Source organism: Blennius ocellaris, assembly GCF_963422515.1.
Source record: "Blennius ocellaris genome assembly, chromosome: 2".
Lineage (NCBI taxonomy): Eukaryota > Metazoa > Chordata > Actinopteri > Blenniiformes > Blenniidae > Blennius > Blennius ocellaris.
This window is the reverse complement of record NC_137651.1, coordinates 8,285,401-8,307,890: the sequence shown is the minus strand read 5'-3', so window position 1 is coordinate 8,307,890 and position 22,490 is coordinate 8,285,401. Positions and strand designations below refer to the sequence as shown.

The following is a 22,490-nucleotide window of genomic DNA, read 5'->3' as shown; positions in this document are numbered from 1 at the left end:
CGACCCAAGGGTTCTTTCGCAATCTTTAATGAAATCGATTAAGTTTCTTGCAATATTTGTGAGTGGGGACTGGACAAGAATAGGAATATTGTGGAAGAAAATTAAGTTGATTGTTGTGTGTTGTATTTTGAAATGAGGATTGAGCAATTGAGCAATTGAGCAGAGATATTTGACCAGATATACAATGACGTTTATTTGTTATAATTGTTTTTCTTCATGGCAGATTTCCAAAGGAACACACTCTGCTGGAAAAATGGACCAGAGCCATTAACAGACTTGATCCTACAAGTAAAAAGCCTTGGCATCCAACACCTTATGACTACGTGTGCTCCGCACACTTTCTGCCATCTGACTTCATTATTTCACGGCATGCTCAGCACAAAAGATTGAAAAAGGGTGTGGTTCCTTCTGTTATGTCATGGAACAGTAAAGGAAAGGTAGGGAGGTATTCTGCTTTCTGACAGTTGAATGGAAATCCAAAATGTTTCATCAGTATTGAAAGAATTTGTATGATTATTGCATGTATGTATGAGAATAAACGATGCAGATAGCACATGGACAGTATGCATAAGCTATACTTAGACACTCAAATGTTAGAAATATATATACATAGTTGATTTAATAATTGAAATCAACAAAGGTATTGGACAGGCATGTGACATAAGCTTGGATAATGATTTCATCAGTGACTGTATGTTTATGCATGTGTATGTTCATTTTGCAGACGACCAGGACGTTACAAACGAGTCAAAAAAAACCTGCTGTCGAACCAGAATCACAACCACAACCTTATTCATCGAGTGTAGATCTTATCAGCATAGAACATTGCTATGCTGCTGACATAACAACAATGAAAAGAAAGTATGAAGAGACCCGCTACCAGTTTGAAAGTGCCAAGAAGGAACTTTTGAAAGCTAAGAAAAGAGAAAAAAGAGCTAAAGTAATGGTTAGTGCTCTACTGGAGGAGGTGAAAGACATGAGGACCCTGACAGAAGAGACAGGAAACTTGTTGGAGTCATACAGAGGTGATTGCCGATACGTCATGAACCTAACCAATCACCAGGACATCAATATGTGATGGGCATTGTTTTCCAGTTTAGAACATTTTTTTTAGATTGTCTTATGTTAAATGTACTTTTTTTTCTGTTTTTCTTTTTCTTGACCAGATCTGCCACTTGATTTATCTGTGACGCCAGCAAATGAATACACCGAAGATCAAAAGCAGTTTGCTACAACACTCTATTTTTATGGACCCAAAGCATATGAGTTCTTGAGGGAGAAAATGAACTTGCCACATCCATTAACACTCCGCCGGTAAGTGAACCATAAATAAATAAAAGCTTTTCATTTGTATGCTTTCAAGTTTCTGCTACTTACATTTGTCACAATATGCTTTTGAGATATTTATGCTGTTGTTATTACTAACCCAATGTATGTGTTTTAATGATTTCTGTCATATTTCTGATTTATTTTGTGAACCAAATTTCCAAAATCAATTATCTATGAGCATAGGTTTGGTAATTAGAACTGTAAATGAATTGAAAAATACCAGCAATTAAAGTATTTTGAAAACTTGTTCATGGCACTATTCACAATAGACCCAGAGATTCTGCTCCCTCCGTCCATGGTGTGTAACTACTTTTGACAACTGTACTACTTACAATTCGAAAAAGAAACAACAATTGTACATTTGTAAAGAAAGTTAATTCAAAGTCAGTAATTTACATTCATTACCACACATCTGTAACCATTAAAACTTCAGGGATATAATCCTAAATCGTTGTTTTTAAGCTACAAAACTTATCACAAAATTCAACCATCAGAGAAACCGAGCAATCATAAAACTTTTTGCCCCAACTGACCGACGATTGGATGGAGTTGATCATGGTCGCATAACCAGTTAATATGAAATAATAATAAATGATAGACGTATTAGAATTGCCTGTGATTTAAATATGAGATGCTAATGAGTTCTTTGGCTTTGCAGTTGGCTGGGGAATATATCCTCCAGGCCTGGGATGTCTGCCCAAGTCCTTGAGGTGTTGAAGAAAAAAGCACGAGAAGATCCATCAAATTTTTCCTTCCTCCTTTGATTGTCATTAAGGCAATAAATTAGTTTATTTGTAAGGTTTCATGTTGTTCCTGTATCATTGTTTACGTGTTGGATGGCAGTTAATGACAACATAGAATGAGAGGCGTGAACCCGAATTGCACGTCACACCTGAGTTTATGACTCATTTTTGATGAATTAACAGCTGTCAAAAGCCAGATGGGTTGTAAAGACTCAGTGTCGCTGTATTTTCTCGCATTGTAATGGTGCTGGTCAGCAGCTTTTTGCCACCACCGGAAGTCGGCGCCTATTCGCCATGGCGGCGCCGGCAAGTAACTGGCTGTATAGGTCCATATTCAAAGCAAGAAAAACAAGGAGATCAACATTTCAGGATATAGTGTTGGTATGATAGAAAGTTTCAGCATCTAAAATTGTTATGGGTTGTTATATTTTCTGGTTAAAAAGGTACAGTAATAGTAATAGTAGTGGTTTTGCCATTACTGTCCTATGTCTCATGTTTTATGTCTGTAATGTTAACATTTTTATCTCAAAGAGAAACACGGTGAGAGCATGGTCTTTATTGCCAGTGATGACAACATGCATGACAATGATACGGAAATCAGACTTCGGTCGCCTCGGAGACGTCGACCAGAAATGCTCAGATATGAGAGCATTGGAACACCAGCGTGATGCGTTGCTACTTTTTTGCAATCCGACACCTTTGGACCCAGCCAGGCCAGTCCTACTGCAATCAGCAGTTTTGTGATTATGTCATGTCGATTGAGACTTGCCAAGCACTAAGCACAGACACTGAAACTGAACTTCGATAAAGCAGCTGAACTTTTTGTATTCATCAAAATGTTGGCGTCACAGTGATTCAAGAGAAAAGCAGTGAACAGAAAGTTCACAGGAGAACCGACTTTTATGTGTCTCATGGACCTAAAAGACCCTGAAATTTAGGTGTTTGATGTTAATGGAGCATTGCCATAAAGAAGTGTGAGTACATTCTGAAACTGTTCACATTTCATATTCTCTTTGGACATAAACAAATAAAAACATGAATGAACTATTTGATCAATCCTTAACACACAGAAGTGCAATTTGAAATCTGGCCCAGTGTTTCTCCAAATCACTCCCACGGTATGGATTTTATGACGTAATTTCACAGATAGTATATACATATATAACGTTCCCTAATATTTTCTTTCTCTCAAAATAAGTCGGTTTGTCCACTAGATGTTGCCGATGTGCTGCTGTGTTTCTGTCAAAATACAACTACAACATTGTTGAGGAAACCCTGCCAGAGATACTAATACAGTCCTGTTGTTTTTCACATTCTGAGAATTGGGAATAACCATAATTATGAAAATCTTCGAGTGTTAAATGAATAGTATCTTAACCAGACCTTTCCCACAGAACAATGTCCAAATCAAAATCTTGAACATTTGTACCAGTCAAAGTTCACTTGTAGCAATAAACTTCTGTGAGGGTGCCACACACACCCTGGGAGATTCTTCAAGCGTTTCAAAGCATGTCGTTGTGATTAAACTGTTTGAAATAATAACTGTTTCACTTAAGTGGACTTGACAGCAAAAACTTTGCCAAGATGTCTAAAAAAGTCGCAGACATTCTGGTGGAGTGGAAAAACCTGGAGGACGAGTATCAACAACTTCAGGTAAGACGCAAACCTCAATCAGCTGGAAGTAGCAAGTTATTTCAACAATTTCACATTGAGTTCAATGACGAGTGAAACTCCGAAGTAAAAGTATTTTTTTTTTCGTATCCAGCGAATAAACTCCATGTAAACCTCACGCAATCATAGTCTTTTTACCTTAAATTTACACAGCAAAGCTCCCTGCTCCAGTTCTCTGGAAATATATCTCCATACTTTTTCTAATAATGGATATAACCGAACTATTGATTTCTACCGACATCCAGGAGACACACAGAATCTACTTACAGAAGCTGGGTGAAATTTCCAAACTACAACAAGGCTGCTCTTCCTCAATCTCTCGCCAGCAGAATCGACTGGATGATATGTCATACCATGTGAAAAGGCAAGAACCTGCTGACATTCACTGTACACCAGGTCACACTACATGTACCAGGAAGAAGAAAACTTAAGTGATACTGACTGAACGATTCCTCTCCAGCTCCAAACATGTTTTGGGCACCAATGATCCAAGCTCATCTTCTGCTTTTGTCTTTTAATCAGATGCAGCACAGGAACATCAAAAGAAGACGTGACAGTTCTGGAAGAAATAAAAGACAAAATCAAGACAAGGCAGACGACTTTCTTCGAAATGAAAGCTTTCCTTCCCAAGACAAATGGGTGATGACTTTTATATAATTACATTTTCTGGAGAAAAAAAAAATAGTGGTCTCACAGAAATAAACGTGTGAAAATATGTCGAGTACAGAGTAATGATCCATCCATCTGAGTTGACATTGGGCAAATGCGAGAAAACATGTTGGATAGGTCAGAAAGCAAACACAGAGAGACAAAGACACACTCGCATTCGCACCGAATGGTCACCACTTAGCCTCAACTGTTTTTATACTGTGGAAAGAAACCAGCATAACCTGAAAAAAATGATGGGGAAAAAAAGCACGAACTCTACACAGAAGGAGTCCACATTTTTCAGACTCAAACCCAGGGATCTGTCGCTGGAACTACTCACCACAACAAAATCGTATGAGCCTTCAAATGAAGATAAACAAGAATGTAATAATTGTTTCTCGTTGCAGGCTATACCTCAGGATGGTACTTGGAAATGTCAATGTCACTCTTCTCAGCAAGCAGGCAAAGTAAGAACTGATGGCCAAGGCCAATATGCACTGAAAATAAAGTCCACATTTTGGCACGTGCGCCATTTTTTTTTCTTCCAGTTTTGTCTTAGTGAGGTGATGTGGTTACTCAGGCTTCAATGCACCAATGAGGGGTTTGTTTAAAAAAAGGACAGGCTCTCTGTTTCCTTATCTCATTCATTTCTGTTGATATATAAAGCTTCGAAAAATGTCCGATCCTCACCAGATTCGCCTACAAAGACGAATATGAGAAGTTCAAGCTGTGCCTGACCATCATTCTGCTGTTGCTCTCCTTCATCTGCTATTTCTTTGTGAACTACAGGTAAAGTACAAGTGAACACACATAATATATCAGGACAACAAACGTCAAACAACTGTGCCACATATTATTCTTATACATTGTGATTGTAACTCATAAATATGATGACTCGTTCTCCTGTCTTTAGATTTGTGGACGCCATCCTTAATTTCCTGCTGTTGTGGTACTACTGCACACTAACTATCAGGGAAAGTATCCTCATCACCAACGGATCCAGGTGAGCACATCAATAAAAAAAAGTTTTTTGGGTTGTTTTTTTTTTATTAAAAAAGTAAAGGAACAGTAAAGAACAGCTCATGTTGGTAAGAAATATGAAGTTGAGATGGTTTCGTCATGAATGTATGAGAGAAAGAACCACAGTGAAGAGGTTCAGCGGCACCGGAGGATGGAATGGCGAGAAGATTGTATGATTATACTCCTTTTCCATGATTTTCCTAACAATTGGGTGTCTCATAATGTGTGTGACGTGTTACAGAATCAAAGGATGGTGGGTCCTTCACCACTACATATCAGCATTTTTGATGGGTGTCATGCTGACGTGGTAAGTTCACAAAGACAGAAAGTTTACAGAGTTCATCATCAAATACACTGTTTGCCCACATATGTATGTTTGTGCACCCCTAGGCCAGATGGGAACATGTCCAAGATATTCAGGAACCAGTTTATCGCCTACTCCTTGTATCAAAGTAAGACCAAACTTCTTCATTCCTGATCTATGCCTTTTCTTAGTAACAAAGTGATTCGGGTTGATTTCTTGTGGCACCGACAGGTTTTGTTCAGTGTCTGCAGTGCTATTACCAAAGTGGATGTCTGTACAGACTGCGGGCCCTGGGAGAAAGACACAACATGGATCTGACTGTGGGTGGGTAATGATGTGAAAACACCAAGGGCACAGAAACCGGCACAAAAACTCAAATGAAAGTCCTGCTTGTCATTACCTAAATTAACATGTTGAAAAATGAAAAGATGCATTTTATTTTTTTTTTGTCTTTTGTCTTGCGTTTAGAGGGATTTCAATCGTGGATGTGGAAAGGGCTGACATTTCTTTTGCCCTTCCTGTTTTTTGGTCATGTGAGTACACTTTGTGACACTGAACAGTTTCGTCTCGTGGCTTATTTTGCTCAATGCTTGGTCATGGTTTTGACTGGTAAAAACCCATATTATAAATGCTGACGTCACTCCAGACTAAGCGTTTATGATTGCTTTTGGGCATGAGCAACTTTTGCTAAGATTTTGGTGTATGTGTGTGTGTGTGTGTGTGTGTGTGTGTGTGTGTGTGTGTGTGTGTGTGTGTGTGTGTGTGTGTGTGTGTGTGTGTGAGTGTGTGTGTGTGTGTGTGTGTGTGTGTGTGTGTGTGCCTGTCTATTTGTACACTACATCTTTTCACTTGAAAAAAAAAAGCAAACCCTTCAGGTTTCATGTTTTGTCTTGCAGTTCTGGCAGCTCTTCAATGGTCTGTGTCTATTCAGAATGACTCAGCTCCCAGACTGCAAAGAATGGCAGGTCAGTGCTTCCACAAATATTACCCGTTTCACCCTCAATATTTGATAACTTTTTTTTTTTTTAAATTCTACTGAGCATTTGTTTATCAGTCATATACATTGGTTATAAACTGGTTACACCCATGCTTTCTGATTTGCTTGCTTATGCTTTTTTTTTTTTGCCAGGTCTCCATGAGTGGTCTCTGTTTCCTTATTCTATTCATGGGAAACTTCTTCACCACTCTGGCAGTAGTTCGACAGAAGAAGAAAAGCAGAAATCAGAAAACAAAGAGCCAGTGAAAGCATTAAAAAAAAATGTGTACAAATATCCTGGGAAAAAGTCACCACATATTAATCTTCTAATAAAAAAATCTTATTGTATTTTTCTGTTGTGGCAGATAACAAATGTAAGTCCATAAGGAGTAAATAGGATCAGATTCAATGTAATAAAATACTGGTGATCCACTAAAACCAAACCTTTACAGATGAGTCACTCCTGTTCAACTTGCTTCAGTTTCTTTTTTTCAAAATTATATTTCAGTTCAACAAGCATCCATCATGTGTCCTCAATTTTGTGGGCAAATATGACATAAACACTTGATTAAAATGTGCAAGGACCTACAACAATATATTTAATCTCATTATCTTTATTTTGGCTCGTTTTTGTGTATATCTGTATATGCAAGAACTTTACTGGTGTCTTGTGATTGTGTTAAAGATGGGAATGGAACGTTTTATTCTGGGGTTATAAATTGCTGCTTATTTGACATGCTATTTTGTTTTCTCCGTGTTTATCTTATAATAAAAGTGTTTGTGATCAAGATATGACCCATGTGATAATACATCTCAGTGTGAGTGATTTCAGTCATTTGTTGTATTTTTTTTATACTTTCAAAGTATGTTTGTGTTACCGTAAATATTCAATACTGCTTTATCAGACTATGTGTGGGAGTGGTCGCAGATCCCAAATGAATATAGTGTAGATGAAAGTGAAATGTGCTGACACTTTTGTCAAAGACAAACAGTGTACATGAGAAACCTAATGAAAAAAACATAACCATAAATTAACAAACAAAACAACAGCAAGACAAAACAATGTGACATTAGGACTGAGATGGAAGGTTAGAAGTAATCAAACCAATAACAGCCGTGATTTCTTCTTAAATCATTTCAGACATGTCAGCACAAAGATATAAAAATACAGGATACAGATATATATGAAAAGAAAAATTCATTTTTTCAATTCAAAGTTTTTATGTATCTATTTGTGCAGCACTATATACACTTATATACACACAGGCATATACAATACATGGTGGGTGTTGGACCTCTTTTTTGTTTATTATATTTCAATTACTGTTTTGATGAAAAGTGGAGCTGAGATGGAACTCAGTGGTGAGGCCACCACGACATTGGGCTTTTGGAAAGATGCCCACTCGCTCTTGCTGAATTCTGGTTTTTAAGAAGAGATATGTTGAAATGCAAATGTTGGGGCCGTAAATAATTGTTGACATTTGTTATTGGGGGACTGTTGATATGAAATGTTGATAATAATAAAATGTCCTTCAGAATGTGATTGTTGGATCTTTGTTGACCTTGGACGCTTCGAACGTGTCCCAAAGTATGTATAAGCGAGTGAAGGAGCTAAATAAACTCACTGGGGGATTTCTGAGATTGTACTGCCAAGTTTAACTGAAGGTTGACTGAAGGTTTCAGTCCCTGTAAATTCCAGGTACACTGCTTTTGCTGGTGTTTGTGTCCTTTGTAATGTGAACATAAACACTGAGTGGGCTGAAGACGACACGATCAGGTTTGATGGATATTTACCTTGTCAAAGATTCATGGTATCTGCTGGTTTTATTACATAACCATGACCCTTCACCCTCTGCACTTCGACTGCATTGGAATACATGTGCGTCGTGACGCTCCGGACCATACCAATTAAAGAGATGGACAATTTGCATATATGCGTATCTTGATGTCATAGTTAATTTTTGTTAAACTATATGTTTAAAAACTAACTAATAGCAACTATCTAAAAACAATATTGCGTCTGTATCATATCTAATTAGCTCAGAGAGTGTCGGAGTTCTCCCCCCGCCCACAAACCGGAGTTGGTACGGCCCTACATGGCGTACAGCTTCCTTCCGCGTTGAGAGCAGTGTGAGCCTGACACAAAGAGGAGAGGCCGGAGGTAAGCTGCGCTCCAAACTCTTTTTTTTTTTTTTAACACACTTTACATCGAGCTACAGTCTGTGGCAGGCTGCGAGGATTCCAGCTCATTCACAGTTAAACCACAACAAAGCCAAAACAGTTCACACACGGGACAGATATTTAGGTTTTTATTATTTTTTATTTTTAGAGATTGACGCTAGCTCCTGGAAAGTCCGGCGTTATGCAAACTCTCGCTAACTTGCGTCGGCTCCTATGTCGCGTTTCGTTCAATTCTACGTAGCTTTTCTTTACTCTTTATACGTCCCAATACTCATTGCGAGGCTGTTGCCTTTAAGAACTGAGAAGTAGTTTGCAGCGTGCCGTGTTTTGGTCATTGTTGTCCCAGTCCAGCCGATAATTGGGCCCCACTCTCCTCAGCTGGCTCTTTCTACACCCTGGCTCATGTGTGTGTGTTTGGGGGAAGTGAAATTGGAGTTCGTAACTTGTGAAAGTTTCGTTGGGGGTTCATACCTAAAGGAGGAACAAGATCCTGCAACCCCAAACTGTTGCGTAACTATTTGTTTTAAGCAGCAGGAGATGGACCGTGGCGATGAGTGAGAAGTTGAAATATATCTCATTCATGTATTGCTTATAGCCACGTGCAATTAGAGCTCATAAAGCTCCTATTCATTTTTTTCTTCTTCTTATTGGGTGCCGAACCAAGTCTCACATGATATTTGAATTTACCACGTGTTGGCCGGCAGTAGGCGGAACACAACTCTTGACAGACGTAAGTTGCGTAACTTAGTTGAAGAGTTTTCTCTGCTGTCTAGAAGGTATTTAACGGGGGCGAAGTCATTGAGAGCTGTGCAACTGGTCTGCAGGAGACATCGGCCAGGACTTCAGGTGATCTTTCCCGTCTTGTCTGCTGTTTATGTTGAAGCACAACTATGACGCGTTTATATTGCGTGATGGGCTGTTATGAGTTTGTTGTTTTTATTATAGTTCCATTGTTATGTTCGATTATGTTGTCAGCTTTAGCTGCTAATTGATCCTGCTGGGAGATCACCAAGTTAAAGTAGTTGGCATGGAGATTGTTCTGTAGCATACACCAGGAGACACTATAAAGGTTATGTGTGCGTCATAACCTAACGTTGTTTTAGTCTGGAATAATCTGCATACAGCTGCTTTTGTTAGCGGGATTGTATGTATAAGGCAAAAGTTTTTTGGTTATTTATTTTTTGTTTATCACAACTTGCTTGAGGACTTTAAATTATCCTTACAAATGGCAAAACAGGACCGAGTTTCACTTGATGACAAATTAAACTTTAAAAGGTATCACTGTAGCATTCCCAATTTGAGTTGAAATAGCTCAATTATTTAATTTGATGTCATGCCCTTATTTGAGGTCTCTTTTATTCAAATATTGCATTTGCCTTTATAGATTAGTTGATTTTTTTAATGGTGAAAATGACAACAATGGTCTTATTAAAATGAATAGAACACGCCAAAATGATTTTTTTTTTAAAGTCGCTTATTAAGACATATTTGTCATTTTGAAATACATACAACATGTTTGTGGAACAAATTTTTTCAGTATTCAAATAAGTATTCAAATAATTTTCCAATAGTTAACAATTTCTAATATATTCATCTTTCATCACATTTAAAGCTATTGGTAAAGTCTTTTTTTAAGTCTCAAATTTTTTTTTAAAAATGTAACTTTTGTTTGATTTGAGTCTTGAGAACATCCTGATAAAGGAACGGCACAAATGTCGTTCTAACATATTTACACAATATTAAACATTCTCCCCGGAAAAGACTAAATTGCGGTTGGAACCTGACCGTGTTTTCATCTGACAGTATTGCGTAACCTGTAGTTGCCGTGACTTTTGTACATAGAGGGATTGGCACATAGCCGCCTCTCGAGTGGTTTGTTGATTACATCAGCGAGTCACCGGTCCTAATGGCGAGCTGAGCTTTGTAAAACGAGCGTTTGCATGGCTGTGTCTCATTGTGGACAAGTCCGCTCCCAGGATCAGAGAAAAACCTGATCTCATTGTGTTCAGTCCTTGAACCAAATTGAAACCTGAGTGCTCAGAACACAGAGTTCCCCCAAGCTCGCTGTGAAAGGAGCCAATGTTGTTTAAGCATGACAAGAAATTCCATTCGCATCTATACTGTTGGGTTGCGCTGATTCAGCAGTTGGTGATCGTCAGGCCAAATCTACAATCAGTTCCTGAATGACGTGTGCTTTCTGTGCAGCTGCCGAACCAGTCCTTGAGCTAGTACTCTTGTGTACTCGTGATGACTTTCTAAACTATTTGCATGGCTCCTTTTTTTTCTTTTCTTTTTTAGAAATTTTTCTTTTAAGTGGTCAAAGAATAATGTACACAGCCAAGAAAACAGTGCAGCTATTAAGAATCCCCTGCATGACTGGCGAAATTCCAGATTGACCAGATTGACCCTGAATCTAACTGTCTAATAACTTAAAAGTGAGGGCGCAGCGACTCGCCCAAAAATATGCAACTTTACTGAGGCATTCACTGTTGTCTGCAGGAAAAAAAAAAAAATGTATTTGATCTAGACTGCTCCACTTTAAACCACAACAACATGGTGTTCTTTTAGCATTTTTATTTCCGCCCAAATTAAATGTTAAAATCGATGTGTTCATGATTCGTTTTGTTGTTGCTCGACCTCGCAGCTGAGAGAGACATTGTCACAATCCAGAGACGACGATCTAAAGTCACCGGTCAGAGATCGTTAACTGGTGTGACGTCAGCTCAGCGATGTGCACGATAACGTCAAGTTGGATGTAGGTAGAAAATGTTTGAGCCACTGCTGGTCCTCGCCACCACTACCTCTGGACCCTTGTGCAAGACTTGTCCCTGGGCGCTGCACTGTGGCAGCCCTCTGCGCCGAGCACGTGCACCGGAGTTCAACTATGAGTAGGATGGGTGAAATGCTGACGAATGATCTACCCAAGGGGATCAATAAAAGTAACTGAAAGGCGAGTAATCCCAGCACCACTTTGGGTGTTTTTCCAGTATCTGTGTTTTGGGTTGTTTTAACGGCGTGTGACTACGTTGATAGTCGGCGCTCTGATGGGATTAGCATTGTTTTAATGTTTCCCCATCTGCAACAAACTGATATAGTTTGTGTTGTGCTGGCGCGGCTATCGGAACGAGCATCAAGCTCTGCGGCTGGTTTTGCTCCAGCCGCTTGTCTGTTGGATCGACCCATTGAGCCCAGGAGGGCCGTGACCCTCTCCTGGGTTCATGTCTTTCCCTCCCTTTGCGCTCATTTGGAAGACGCAGCACAAGAGCTTTCCGGGATGCTCTGGCGCCAAAATAAGATGTGCCTATTTACTGACAAATTATTAAACACACTAGTTTATACAGTACCCATTATATTTGGCACCTTGGAATAACATTAGCCTATTTGCTCATTCACATCCAGACATTTGCGCCGGAGTAATTTTTGGTATTGATTGATGTTTGTTCCTGAGCCTCTTTGTTACTGTTGTGTGTTGGGCTAGACAAGACATAGCATCAGCCACCGTAAATGTGGTCGTTCACTATGATTGGTTAGGCGAGTAGGAAATATATGTAGTACATCATGAAAGCAGTCTGAATGCAGAAAGTGTGCTGTGCATTTAGCGGGGCATTTGCTCATCTTGGGATGTTGCTTATTTAAAAATCCTAATAAAAATGTGACTTTCCCTGGACTTGAGTAGCGGTACAAAGCCCATGGGTAGCAATGATATTAAAAGCTGCCAATTACTCGTTCTGTGGGTTGTTGCTGGTGATGTATTGAGCTATAGTGGTGCTGTTATAAAATGTTCTCTTTCTGCCGGAGCTATCACGTCCACTAACATATGTCTTGATAAAGAGATCGGTCGGCATTATTCACTTTGGCTGTCGTGAACTTATGGCTGATGTGTATGGTTAGTTTATTGCTCGTGAAGCTTCAGCGTGTTTGCAGTTAATGTTTTTACATATCTAATTAAATAGTCTGAGATGATACGAGTGATGCTAAAACATTTTTCTTTCTTGAACATAATCTCAAATGTAGACATTTTGGTGAAATAATGGGTATTTTAAAGGAGTTGGGTCAAATAATATCCCAGACATTTCACCATAAACTTAAGTCTATAACCATGCGTTGCAATTGAAGTGTTCATTCATCATACAGCACATCAAAAGTCTCTCCTATACGTCCAGCATCTTGAGCACATTTTTAAGCTCTTTCAAATCCCGTGTTCTCTGCTTCCACAGGTAGTCTCAACGTGGCAGACATGGACGCAGACGCCATCACTCACACAGAATCCGCTGCGGAGGAGGCGGAGCCTTATTTCACCAACTTGGACCTCTTTCTCTTCTCATTAATTGTTGGCATCATCATTTACTATTTCATGCCCCGCAAGCAGCCTGAGCCCCTCCCTGATTTCAAGAAGCTTGACACACCGTGAGTATCCGTTGGTGCTTTAACAGAGCTCACAACAAGTCTTGTGGTGTAGCTATTTAGAACGCCATTTCAGCTCTTTGATTAATGCTTTGGATAGTAAAAAAACAAAACATGGACATTCATGCTGGTGTTCCTCTTTTTTTAACTTTCGATTTCTCTGAAGCTCACATTTGACCTTCAAATGTTCTCTTGCAGCTGCTGTATAGCAATTTTGACACACAGGCTTACAGTATGTAATCACATAGATCAATGTTTACTTTGAGGAATCACACCTGTAATACGTTTGAATCCCACTCCATATCACCAGAGAGGTGTAAATTCCCTCTAATCCTCTCTGTTTGCAGGGCTGTTGCTCTTCTTGTTCATCTGGGAAGCATTTGAGAGAGTTAAGCTGAAAAATGCTCCCAAAGTGGGACCACCGTTACTCCAGCACAGATCGATTGTGAGCCAAAAAGTGAGCTTCTGGCTGTACCAGTGCTGGTCTCAGATCCGTAACGGTCACAAGCCAAGCTGCTTCTGGTTTGACATGTTTTTCAAGTGAATTATCCTTCGTGGACATAATCTGTCAAAACATTTGGCAGTATGAGTAAAAATTATGGAAGGTATGGCTTAAGGGTTACAAGAGGTCTTTTTCAACCAGCTTTAATTGGCATGAATCGGTTTGGTGATCTTTAATAAAATCACCTCATCTGCCTTGCAATGAAATAGATAAATCTCTCTCTCTCTCTCTCCTCTCATCTCTCATCTCTCATCTCTCTCTCTCACATCACTTGTCATTGTCTAAGCTCAAGGAAAAATCAACATAATGAATGTGGTTGTCATGGACCCTCTGATAACCAAATCACATGTGTTATCCTGGAGTAGCACTGTCAAAGCAACGTTCTCCATGCCAAAGCAAAAGACCCTTGAAGCAAGTGTGTGAGAGTGCACAGCCAAAGATGCTTGTAAATGTTTCACTAGTCCTGACCTTTGCTTCTGTCTGTTCTCTCTCATTAACTCGGCCTATCTCTCTCTCTCTCTCTCTCTCTCCCTCTCTCCCTTCCTCTCTGTTCATTTTGAATGGAGGCTTGGCTTGAATTCAGTATCGTGTTTTGCTCCTATAATTTTACTCACTTCCCAACTACTATATTTCTTTAGTGATCCATCCAGCCGCAGGGCCAGCAGTGGTTAGACGTCCATGAAAATGGAGATTTGTTTAACCAAGGCAGACCCTGAGAGTTGGTGTGAAAACAGGCTGGTGAGAGGGGGGGGGGGGGGGGGGGGGGGGGGCTGGAGAACAGTGTTTTGCTTTGGGAAGAGTAGTATCTGTGGAGGGCGGGGATACAGGAAGGGAACACAGGGAGCAACACAAGCACCAAGCTGGTCTCCCCTCCCCTTAAAGGGGCAGCGATTACCTAACGGTTGTGAGGAGGGGTGGTGTGGAGGGGGGGGGGGGGGTTGTAGTCTTTCCATGTCTTTCCTGTGCTTTTGTTTTTGGCCCTGAACCCATTTTGAAAGTTCCCTGGAGAGCAAACGAGGAGTGCGAGCCAAGTTCCTTTTGTGAGCCTTCTGCAGAGGTGGAAAGTTGAGGCAAAAGACAAGCAACCCTTTCTTTGCTCTGAGTTGCATTTTTTTTTTTCATTCTTCTTTCCCCACTCCCCTGTTTTTCTTTTTAGTGCTTGTGTGTGTGTGCGCGTTTGTATGCGTGTGTGTGTATATAGGGGCTGAGCGGTGCTGCCATTGGAGTAGAGCCCTGTCACAAATGGAATCCTTTTATGATAAATGAGGTTGCCATAGCAATGACATTCCCTTCTCTCCTCCAATGAGGTGGGGGCAGGGGATACTTTAGGAAAAAAAACAAAACAACTACCATTCACAGCCCCCCACCTTTCAGTGATCTGCAGGAGTTGCTCTGATATCCAGCCAAATTCTCAGAATAAATGTTGTAGACATTTTCACTCCTAACACCTTTCAGACCGGAGAGGAAAGGGGGCGGGGATGAGGAGGAAGGCGTTTTTTAGCCCAAGATCATTTCAGTGTGTGTTTGCATGAGTCAAAAGTGTGGGTCTGCAGCCCAGCTACATTTTATGGGAAAGTCAGTTTCCCACCATTGTGTTCTCAGTGGCTGCCCGACACTGACAGGGCTCGCAGGCTGCTGTGTGTGTGTATGTGTGTGTATGTATGTGTGTGTGTGTGTGTGTATGTGTGTGTGGCGGAGCTCTCTGTGTGGCGATCAGACGCTGCTGGTTTCAGAGAAGCGGCACAAGAAGAGGCAGAGTTCACATCGTGCTCGAGCCTCTGACGTGAACGCAGACGGCTTGTGACAATTGGTGTGTTGGTCTGCCTTCTCCTGGACGGGTATTACTTTTCCATCCCGAGGCTGCCCTGTGTTGACGTCCTGCTTTTGATTTTGAGTGTGGCGGCTCCCGGCGTGGCCTAGCCATTGGTGCTAGTGGCAGCGGTGAGCTACAGGGCTGCATGCCATGGGCTGTGTCTTCTCTCTGCCAGAAGACAGGATAGATGCTGCTGAAAGGTCAGTAAAGTGTTGCTTTTTACTACTTCAGTGTTCAAAAAGGCACTTTTTATCGACCGGAGGAAGATGTCTTGAACTGTCAGCTGCTGCCTTTTTCTACTTTTTGTTTAGTTGAGAATTGTAGATCTGAGAACACACGGGAAGTTGTTGAACCACAATCAAGTATTTTTGTATGTAGATGTTGAAACAGTGGTTTATTTGTAGTGTTGGCTCAGCTTGTAGTGTAATGTGTTTTTTGTTTTTTTTCTTTCCTGGACTGGATAATGGTATTGAAACCATACAATGTTCCTGGGAGGTTATGCAAGACATGGAGATAAAATCTGTGTACAAATGCAATTTCATGATTAGTGTACAGCCTTTTTCCCTTTCTCTCTCTCTCTCTCTCTCTCTCTCACTATCTCTCTCTCACTATCTCTCTCTCGCTCTCTCCCTCTCTCCCCCCCTCTTAAGATGCAGTTGATAAATGAGCAGGCTGCTCTCCAAGAAAAAGGCTTGTCGCCTTTGAATAAATATTCAGGTCTCCTGTGAAACACATGAGATTAATTGTACCGGCAGAGAATCTCTCTCATGTGTGAAAGCGCTGAATGACGGAACTGAGTCACCGTGGTTGTATTAAAAGGGCTGGCTTGATGAGTGGATGAATGAATGAATGGGTGGGACCCTTAAACACATGGTGCAGTTTTTAAAATAGAATGTACGAATGATTGAGCACATACATGCGTCAAGATTTGTTTTACACAGTCTGTAAACATTCCAGTATTGTTCAATAGAAGTATTAATACTAGTAATTCTAATAACGTTATTGCTTAAAAAATGCCTCAAGATGATTCTTGCAGAATCACCTCAGCAAGTCATTGCTTTTACCAGTCAGGAAAAACCAATAGTATAGTAGTGACGATGTAGCCAAGACCACACACCTCATCAGTTCATTTCATTTGTTATATTTAATATAGAATATTTGGTTTGGAAACAACAGAATGAACTGAAATTCACATTAGTTATTAAAATCATTGACGGCGATCTCCTATGCACGCCTGTGTGTTTTAACTCCGGATACTTCGTCTCCAGTTTGAAACATGTTCGGAGTTTTTGATGGTGATCTGGTAGTTGTAATTTGAGTAAACATGGAAATCCTCCCTCCTTGAGTGACTGACAGTGGGACCGCTGAGGCCGAGTGTCTCAGCTGATAACATTTAAGAGCGATCCTGCTGAAGCTGTCAGGAATGCTTCCGCTCAGGGGCAAAGGATGGGTTCATGCTCTGAGCAGGAATTCACTTTAAGCTTCAAAGAGCGGTTGGAATGAATCACAGCAGCCAGTGTTTCAGCGAGTTGGGATCTTACAGCAAATTGTTGCATAAATAAAACATGTGTAGCTAATTATTTAAAAAAAAAAAAAAAAAAACACAAAAAAACAGCCCAATTTGGAGCAGTTTTATGTCTGTATTTGCAATAAATATTTGCAAATATCCCAATCCAGGAAACATTTTCCAGCACTAATTGTAGACTTAGTCCTTTCATTCTTCTTTGATATCAGCTTTAAAATGCTGAGCTTTCCTTAAATGCACACTGTTAAGTTGAGTTCTTCTTCCATTACACTACAAAGCTATAAGATTAATATTTTTACTATTACGGTCAAATGTATTTTTTCTTGTTGATAATCACTGCAGTTTTGACGACAGTTTTAGTAACTCTGCTTGGCTCCTACTAAAGTTGCCGTCGTACCATTTTCAGCTTTTAGGGAACAAGTAGAACTTATTGCTGTGTCACAGCACATCGTTTCAACTTCCTTTGTTGAGCATCGGGCGAGAGGGGGGGAAAAAAACCAAAACGTTTGTAAACGTTTTGAACACTGTTTTTTTGTTAATAGACGGCTTGTTTGTTCGGGCTTCATTACAACCAGGTTTGCTGTAATGAGGTCTGCATGAAGGAGGACTCCCTGGAAAATGAGACATTGCAGGAATTGTGAGAAATGACCACTCCCACAAGTGATTATTGTGAAATTTATGTAATTGCAGTCACAAGATCCCCATTTCCTGTCGGGATGACTGATGACTTTTGCCTGTTCTCCATGCCTGCCCACTGTGTGTTGCTTTTTTTTATGCTTTGCTGCGTCTTGCTCGGCTTGAATTGAATTCAATGGTTTTGTGCTGCTAAATAGTAGAATTGTATTCATCTGGCGTTCAGCTGTGTGCTCAAAGCTTTGCTGCTGAATGAAGCTGCGTTGGCTTTTATCCATATTTCCCTTTTTACCCGCATTGTGACCTGTTGTCATTGTTTGATTACTTCCTGAGTACATCTGAATCTTCTTTCTTTTCTTGTCCTTTTTTCTTTTTTTTTTTTTTTAACTGTACTGGGCAAGAGGCGTAAATGTTGAGATGGAAAACACTTCCTCCAAAGCCCATCTGCGTTTTAAGTATTTTAAAAGATTTGAATGACTCATGCTCCTCATTGGATGAACGATAGTAAACATGACTGGGCAATTTGTAGGTGTTGCTCAAGTCCTGCTGATGCTGCTGATTTAAAATGTCTCGTCATGCTACCCCACACAACGGAACCATATTACTTAAGTCAGCATTAACAGGAGTATGTATTTAAAAGTGTAGTGTTACAAACACCAAGCTGATTTGATAATGAAACGTTTTGTTTAGTTATTGTTAGCAAACAAGTTTATTCCCCTAAAAGAGAAAGTTCCAGCTTCATTTCTATTTGCTTCTACCATGATGTACGTTTTATAAGTTATTGTTCGTCTGTAAAATGTCCTTTGAATGTTGTTTAAACCAGATATTTTGAGGTTAAATTGACAAATCTTTTTTCAATGTTTAAAAAGAAAATTATTATACTGAGGGTTTTTTTTTTCTCCTTCTAATTCATCAAATCAGTCCTTTCACTTGTAACCGAGTACAGTTTAAGCAGTGTAACAGTAGTTGTACTTGAATACAACGTTTCGCTCGCTTTATTTGAGCCCAAATTGATGGGAAAAGTGACGTTTTTTAACTATTCAAAATGATAAGGAGTGCGTTCACGTCTCCAGCATGATTGTCATTACTGCACAAAAAGTAGAATAGTTTCGGATTCTGTGAAAAATAGGAATTGATTTCACTTTGGTTTATTTGTGCTCTGAAACTCATTGTTGATAATTGGGGAAACGTGGTCACTGCTCGGTCAATTTCAATCACAATACCGCGACAATATGCACTTTTGTCTCTCTGTATTATTATTGAACCAAATCTGTTTTGTTTCTTCAGAGAACCGGCCGCACGAGAGACCAGTTTCATCGAGAAAATGAAGAAAACGGTGCGTGACGTTGCTCTGATGAAAACATGCCGTCTGAGACTGAGCTCTTGTTGACCTGCGTTTGTTTCTTGTCGCGCGTTTGAAAGAGAACACGCACCGACGTGGGCAACGTAGCATTTCCGTTGCTGATTTCCCGATACCCAGTGTAATTACTCTGTCATTCACCAACGAGTCCTGGAGCAGGACAACCCCAAATAGCTACGGCTGTTTGAGGACTGTGCCTGCCTGAATTTAACCAACATATTCTTTTGATTGGCGAAGCCTCGTCCAGTACGTCCAGTTCACCACAGCCTCATTACGACCAAGAGACGGTCATTCTCATACATTCACACCTACGACTTCATGTCACCACTTCACCTTGAATGCATATTTCTCGTTTGCAAGAGGGAGCAACCTGCTAATACACATAAAGGCCCTGAGATATTCTTTTTTTTTAATCCGGGATTTATGATTTGTTTCCCATATCCAATTCATAAAAAATTTGTATGTAATCTACAGTGAAGAATATCAAAAGTATACGTCTTTTTTGGTCTTCATGAAAAGAATCATTTTACAGACTTTCTGTTGATTTAGTTGTTTATCAGTGTGAACTTCACCTTGGAAGAATTACATTTTATGACCGTCCAAGTTATTATCCCTGATCTAAAGCCTGACACACAGTTATTTTGCAGTGAAGAAGTATTGAGCAAAAAAAAAAAAAAAAATAACACCCACGACTGCTGACTGAATATTTCTCTATTTTCTCTTTTTTCCCCTTTAATAAACGCATGCCATCTATGTTGACTTGACATTTTACACCAAATTCAAACTGTATGTTTGGCTTTTATTTCTGAGTTGAAAACTATTTAATATATTTATTGTGTTTTTCTTAATGGTTATTTTTCGCTCGGTGTATATCTCACTGTTGAAACTGTCTCACTGCTGTTGTGGCCTCATGAAGTTTGAGATTCAGACAAATTGTTTAGTCTATTGTGGTTCTCTTCTTTTCTAGCCAGAGTTGAGAAACAACATAAACTCATGTAGTTCAGCAAGAAATGGTTGAGCGGAGTGGAAGCAGAGCTGCAGAGCTGCTGCTCGGTTTTCTCTGTTGCTTTACCAGTTCAGAACGTGAGCAAGCAACCATGTGGAGCAAAAACCATTTCCTATCTGCCCGTTCTTCAGTCAAAGCTGTTTAACACACCTTCTCACTTGTAGGCGTGGAGCAGGGAAATACACCATTGGTTATAAATTCTATATATTTTTGTGCGCCCAGTTCTATAACATAGTCAAATGACGAAATCAGGCTTTACACTCTCCTGTAAATGGTCTTGTGCACAGGGGAAGAACGTCATTGTGTTCTACGGCTCGCAGACGGGCACAGCAGAGGAGTTTGCCAACAGATTGTCCAAAGACGCTCAGCGCTACGGCATGAAAGGAATGGCTGCTGACCCAGAGGAGTATGATATGGTAATTTGCAGCAGCGGCGCCGTCTTCAGATCACATCCGTTTAATCTGATCTTTTAAATTCTTCTTTTAGTTTTGCGCCTCCTTCCTAAATTAGTTTGTTTGTTTCAGCTTTAATCCTGTACACGCAGCAAACCATGTATTATTTTCATAACTTTTCAGGACACGTCTTGTCTTGTAACTATAACTTGACTGCGTTTCAAAAAAAAGTAATGGGTTCAAGCAAGTGTTTCTATAAAGGTTTACGTACATCCTCGCCTCAAATCAGAAGTGGTGCGGTATTTGACTCTTGATAATACACAGCACATAATGTTATGACTTCAGGACATAGCACAAGAGTAAATGAAATGCTTTGAAGCGACACTGAGAACTTCAATCGCTCACACCAGTTTGCCGACTGTCTAAAATCTTGAAGCAACTTGTCTAATTCATGAGAACTAATGATCATTTTATTGGCACCTCAGGGGGTTGGCGTTTCTGAATTTGCCGTGTCGTTTCACAGGGGGAACTCTCCCGTCTGGCTGAGATCAACAACTCCCTGGCCATTTTCTGCGTGGCCACCTATGGTGAAGGAGATCCAACGGATAATGCGCAGGACTTCTTCGACTGGCTGCAGGAGAACGACGACGAGGACCTCTCCAAATTAAACTACACCGTGAGTGTTGGAGCTCTAAAACAAATAAGTAAAGCGACATATGAGTGCGTTGGAATGGGATCTTACCCACAATGCACTACGAGGTTTGTCATCATTATGAGCACAACACCAAAAGCAAACTGGCCACATTATATTATGCATCCCAGTTGAGTTTTGGGTCGCGTTTGTTCAGAAAAGTCAGCTTTTTTTTTCTTTTTCTTTTTTTTTTTTTGTCAACCATAGCAAATCTATAAACAAAAAAATTGTCAACAGTTGTAATTTGAAAAAAATTGAAAATGATTAGAACAATTTTTACAAACGCCATTTGAAGCATCACAGATGCCACTCGGAGATACTGACATGAAAATTGACCACAGACCAGAGATTATCTCATACGAGTTAACTTTTTTTGTATTTTGTATTATTCCACTGATTTGTTTAATCATTTACCTCAGTGTTGCATTTTTAGTATAATTCCAAATATACTTGTTTTTGCTTTTTTAGTATTGTGAAGAATTTCACAACAACGTTTAGAGAGTGCCATGTAAGAAATGTTCATTCCTAAACTTAATTTAGACAGTCTGGTTATCATTGTATGTTTCCTGCCGCCTCCCTTCAGAATAATAACGTAATCCGGTATTTAAATGGCAACTAAATTATACGGTCGTAATCAACACGGCGACATTGGAGGAGCGAAAGGTGAGGTTGCTACAAACGTTTGTATGAGTTGCTCATTAAGTTCGCATGTCTCGCACAGAGCGGCAGGGTTCAGTAGCGTGAGCTCCGCTAAGTTCCGTGAGGGTTGACAAAGAAAGGGCGTCGTTGTGTTGCCATGTCTGATCTGTGCATGCTATTGTTGAGGTGCAGCACCCGTGGCCTTATGCGAGCAAAGAATATGATGATGGGAAATCTGGTTGAATTCCTGTGTTATTCATGCATTCGCTGTGTCCCGTCTGCCCTCAGGTGTTTGCGTTGGGCAATAAGACGTACGAGCACTACAATGCGATGGGGAAATATGTGGACAAAAGGCTCGCGGAGCTGGGAGCCACTCGCATCTTTGATCTTGGTTTGGGAGACGACGACGGAAAGTAAGTGACCGATTAAACCGCTGAGCATTAAAAAAAAAAAAAAAAAAGTATGGTTTTCCTTGGTGCTGCTTATGTTGCATGACGTGGATGACGAGAGGAATGTTTTAACTTTAGTGATACAAAATTGCCATAAAAGGCACAATCTGGCCAATCGAGAACATTCAGTTCTGTAACTCGTACATTAACGTATCCCAGTGGGTTCTTGGTTTTGTCTGACATTGAAAATATCACAGTGATCTC

At 40.1% G+C, this 22,490-nt stretch overlaps 2 protein-coding genes and 1 long non-coding RNA gene across 3 annotated transcripts in view; all 3 read left to right on the top strand.

The window, feature by feature from the left end:
* The first annotated feature begins 737 nt into the window (after nt 1-737).
* LOC308143660 lies at nt 738-2,137 on the top strand. The gene is made up of 3 exons (XR_013937028.1): nt 738-1,025; nt 1,167-1,314; nt 1,988-2,137. It is a non-coding gene; the product is annotated as an uncharacterized lncRNA (long non-coding RNA).
* A 1,398-nt stretch (nt 2,138-3,535) lies between these two features.
* tmem120ab (transmembrane protein 120Ab) lies at nt 3,536-7,271 on the top strand. The gene is made up of 12 exons (XM_080512957.1): nt 3,536-3,725; nt 3,989-4,107; nt 4,266-4,382; nt 4,799-4,858; nt 5,085-5,180; nt 5,305-5,394; nt 5,653-5,718; nt 5,802-5,863; nt 5,947-6,039; nt 6,184-6,248; nt 6,612-6,680; nt 6,845-7,271. Exons 1-12 carry the CDS (start codon nt 3,657-3,659, stop codon nt 6,956-6,958), a joined length of 1,020 nt encoding a protein of 339 aa, XP_080369083.1. The 5' UTR covers nt 3,536-3,656; the 3' UTR covers nt 6,959-7,271.
* A 769-nt stretch (nt 7,272-8,040) lies between these two features.
* The window catches only part of porb (P450 (cytochrome) oxidoreductase b), a gene marked incomplete at its 5' end in the record, with an annotated part of 19,509 nt that continues 5,059 nt past the window's right edge, over nt 8,041-22,490 (top strand). Inside the window, 7 exons of the mRNA XM_080505828.1 lie at nt 8,041-8,053; nt 8,799-8,852; nt 13,090-13,279; nt 19,037-19,085; nt 20,403-20,531; nt 21,031-21,183; nt 22,126-22,250. Coding sequence (XP_080361954.1) covers nt 8,041-8,053; nt 8,799-8,852; nt 13,090-13,279; nt 19,037-19,085; nt 20,403-20,531; nt 21,031-21,183; nt 22,126-22,250 — 713 coding nt within the window. The remainder of the gene's footprint in view (nt 8,054-8,798; nt 8,853-13,089; nt 13,280-19,036; nt 19,086-20,402; nt 20,532-21,030; nt 21,184-22,125; nt 22,251-22,490) is intronic.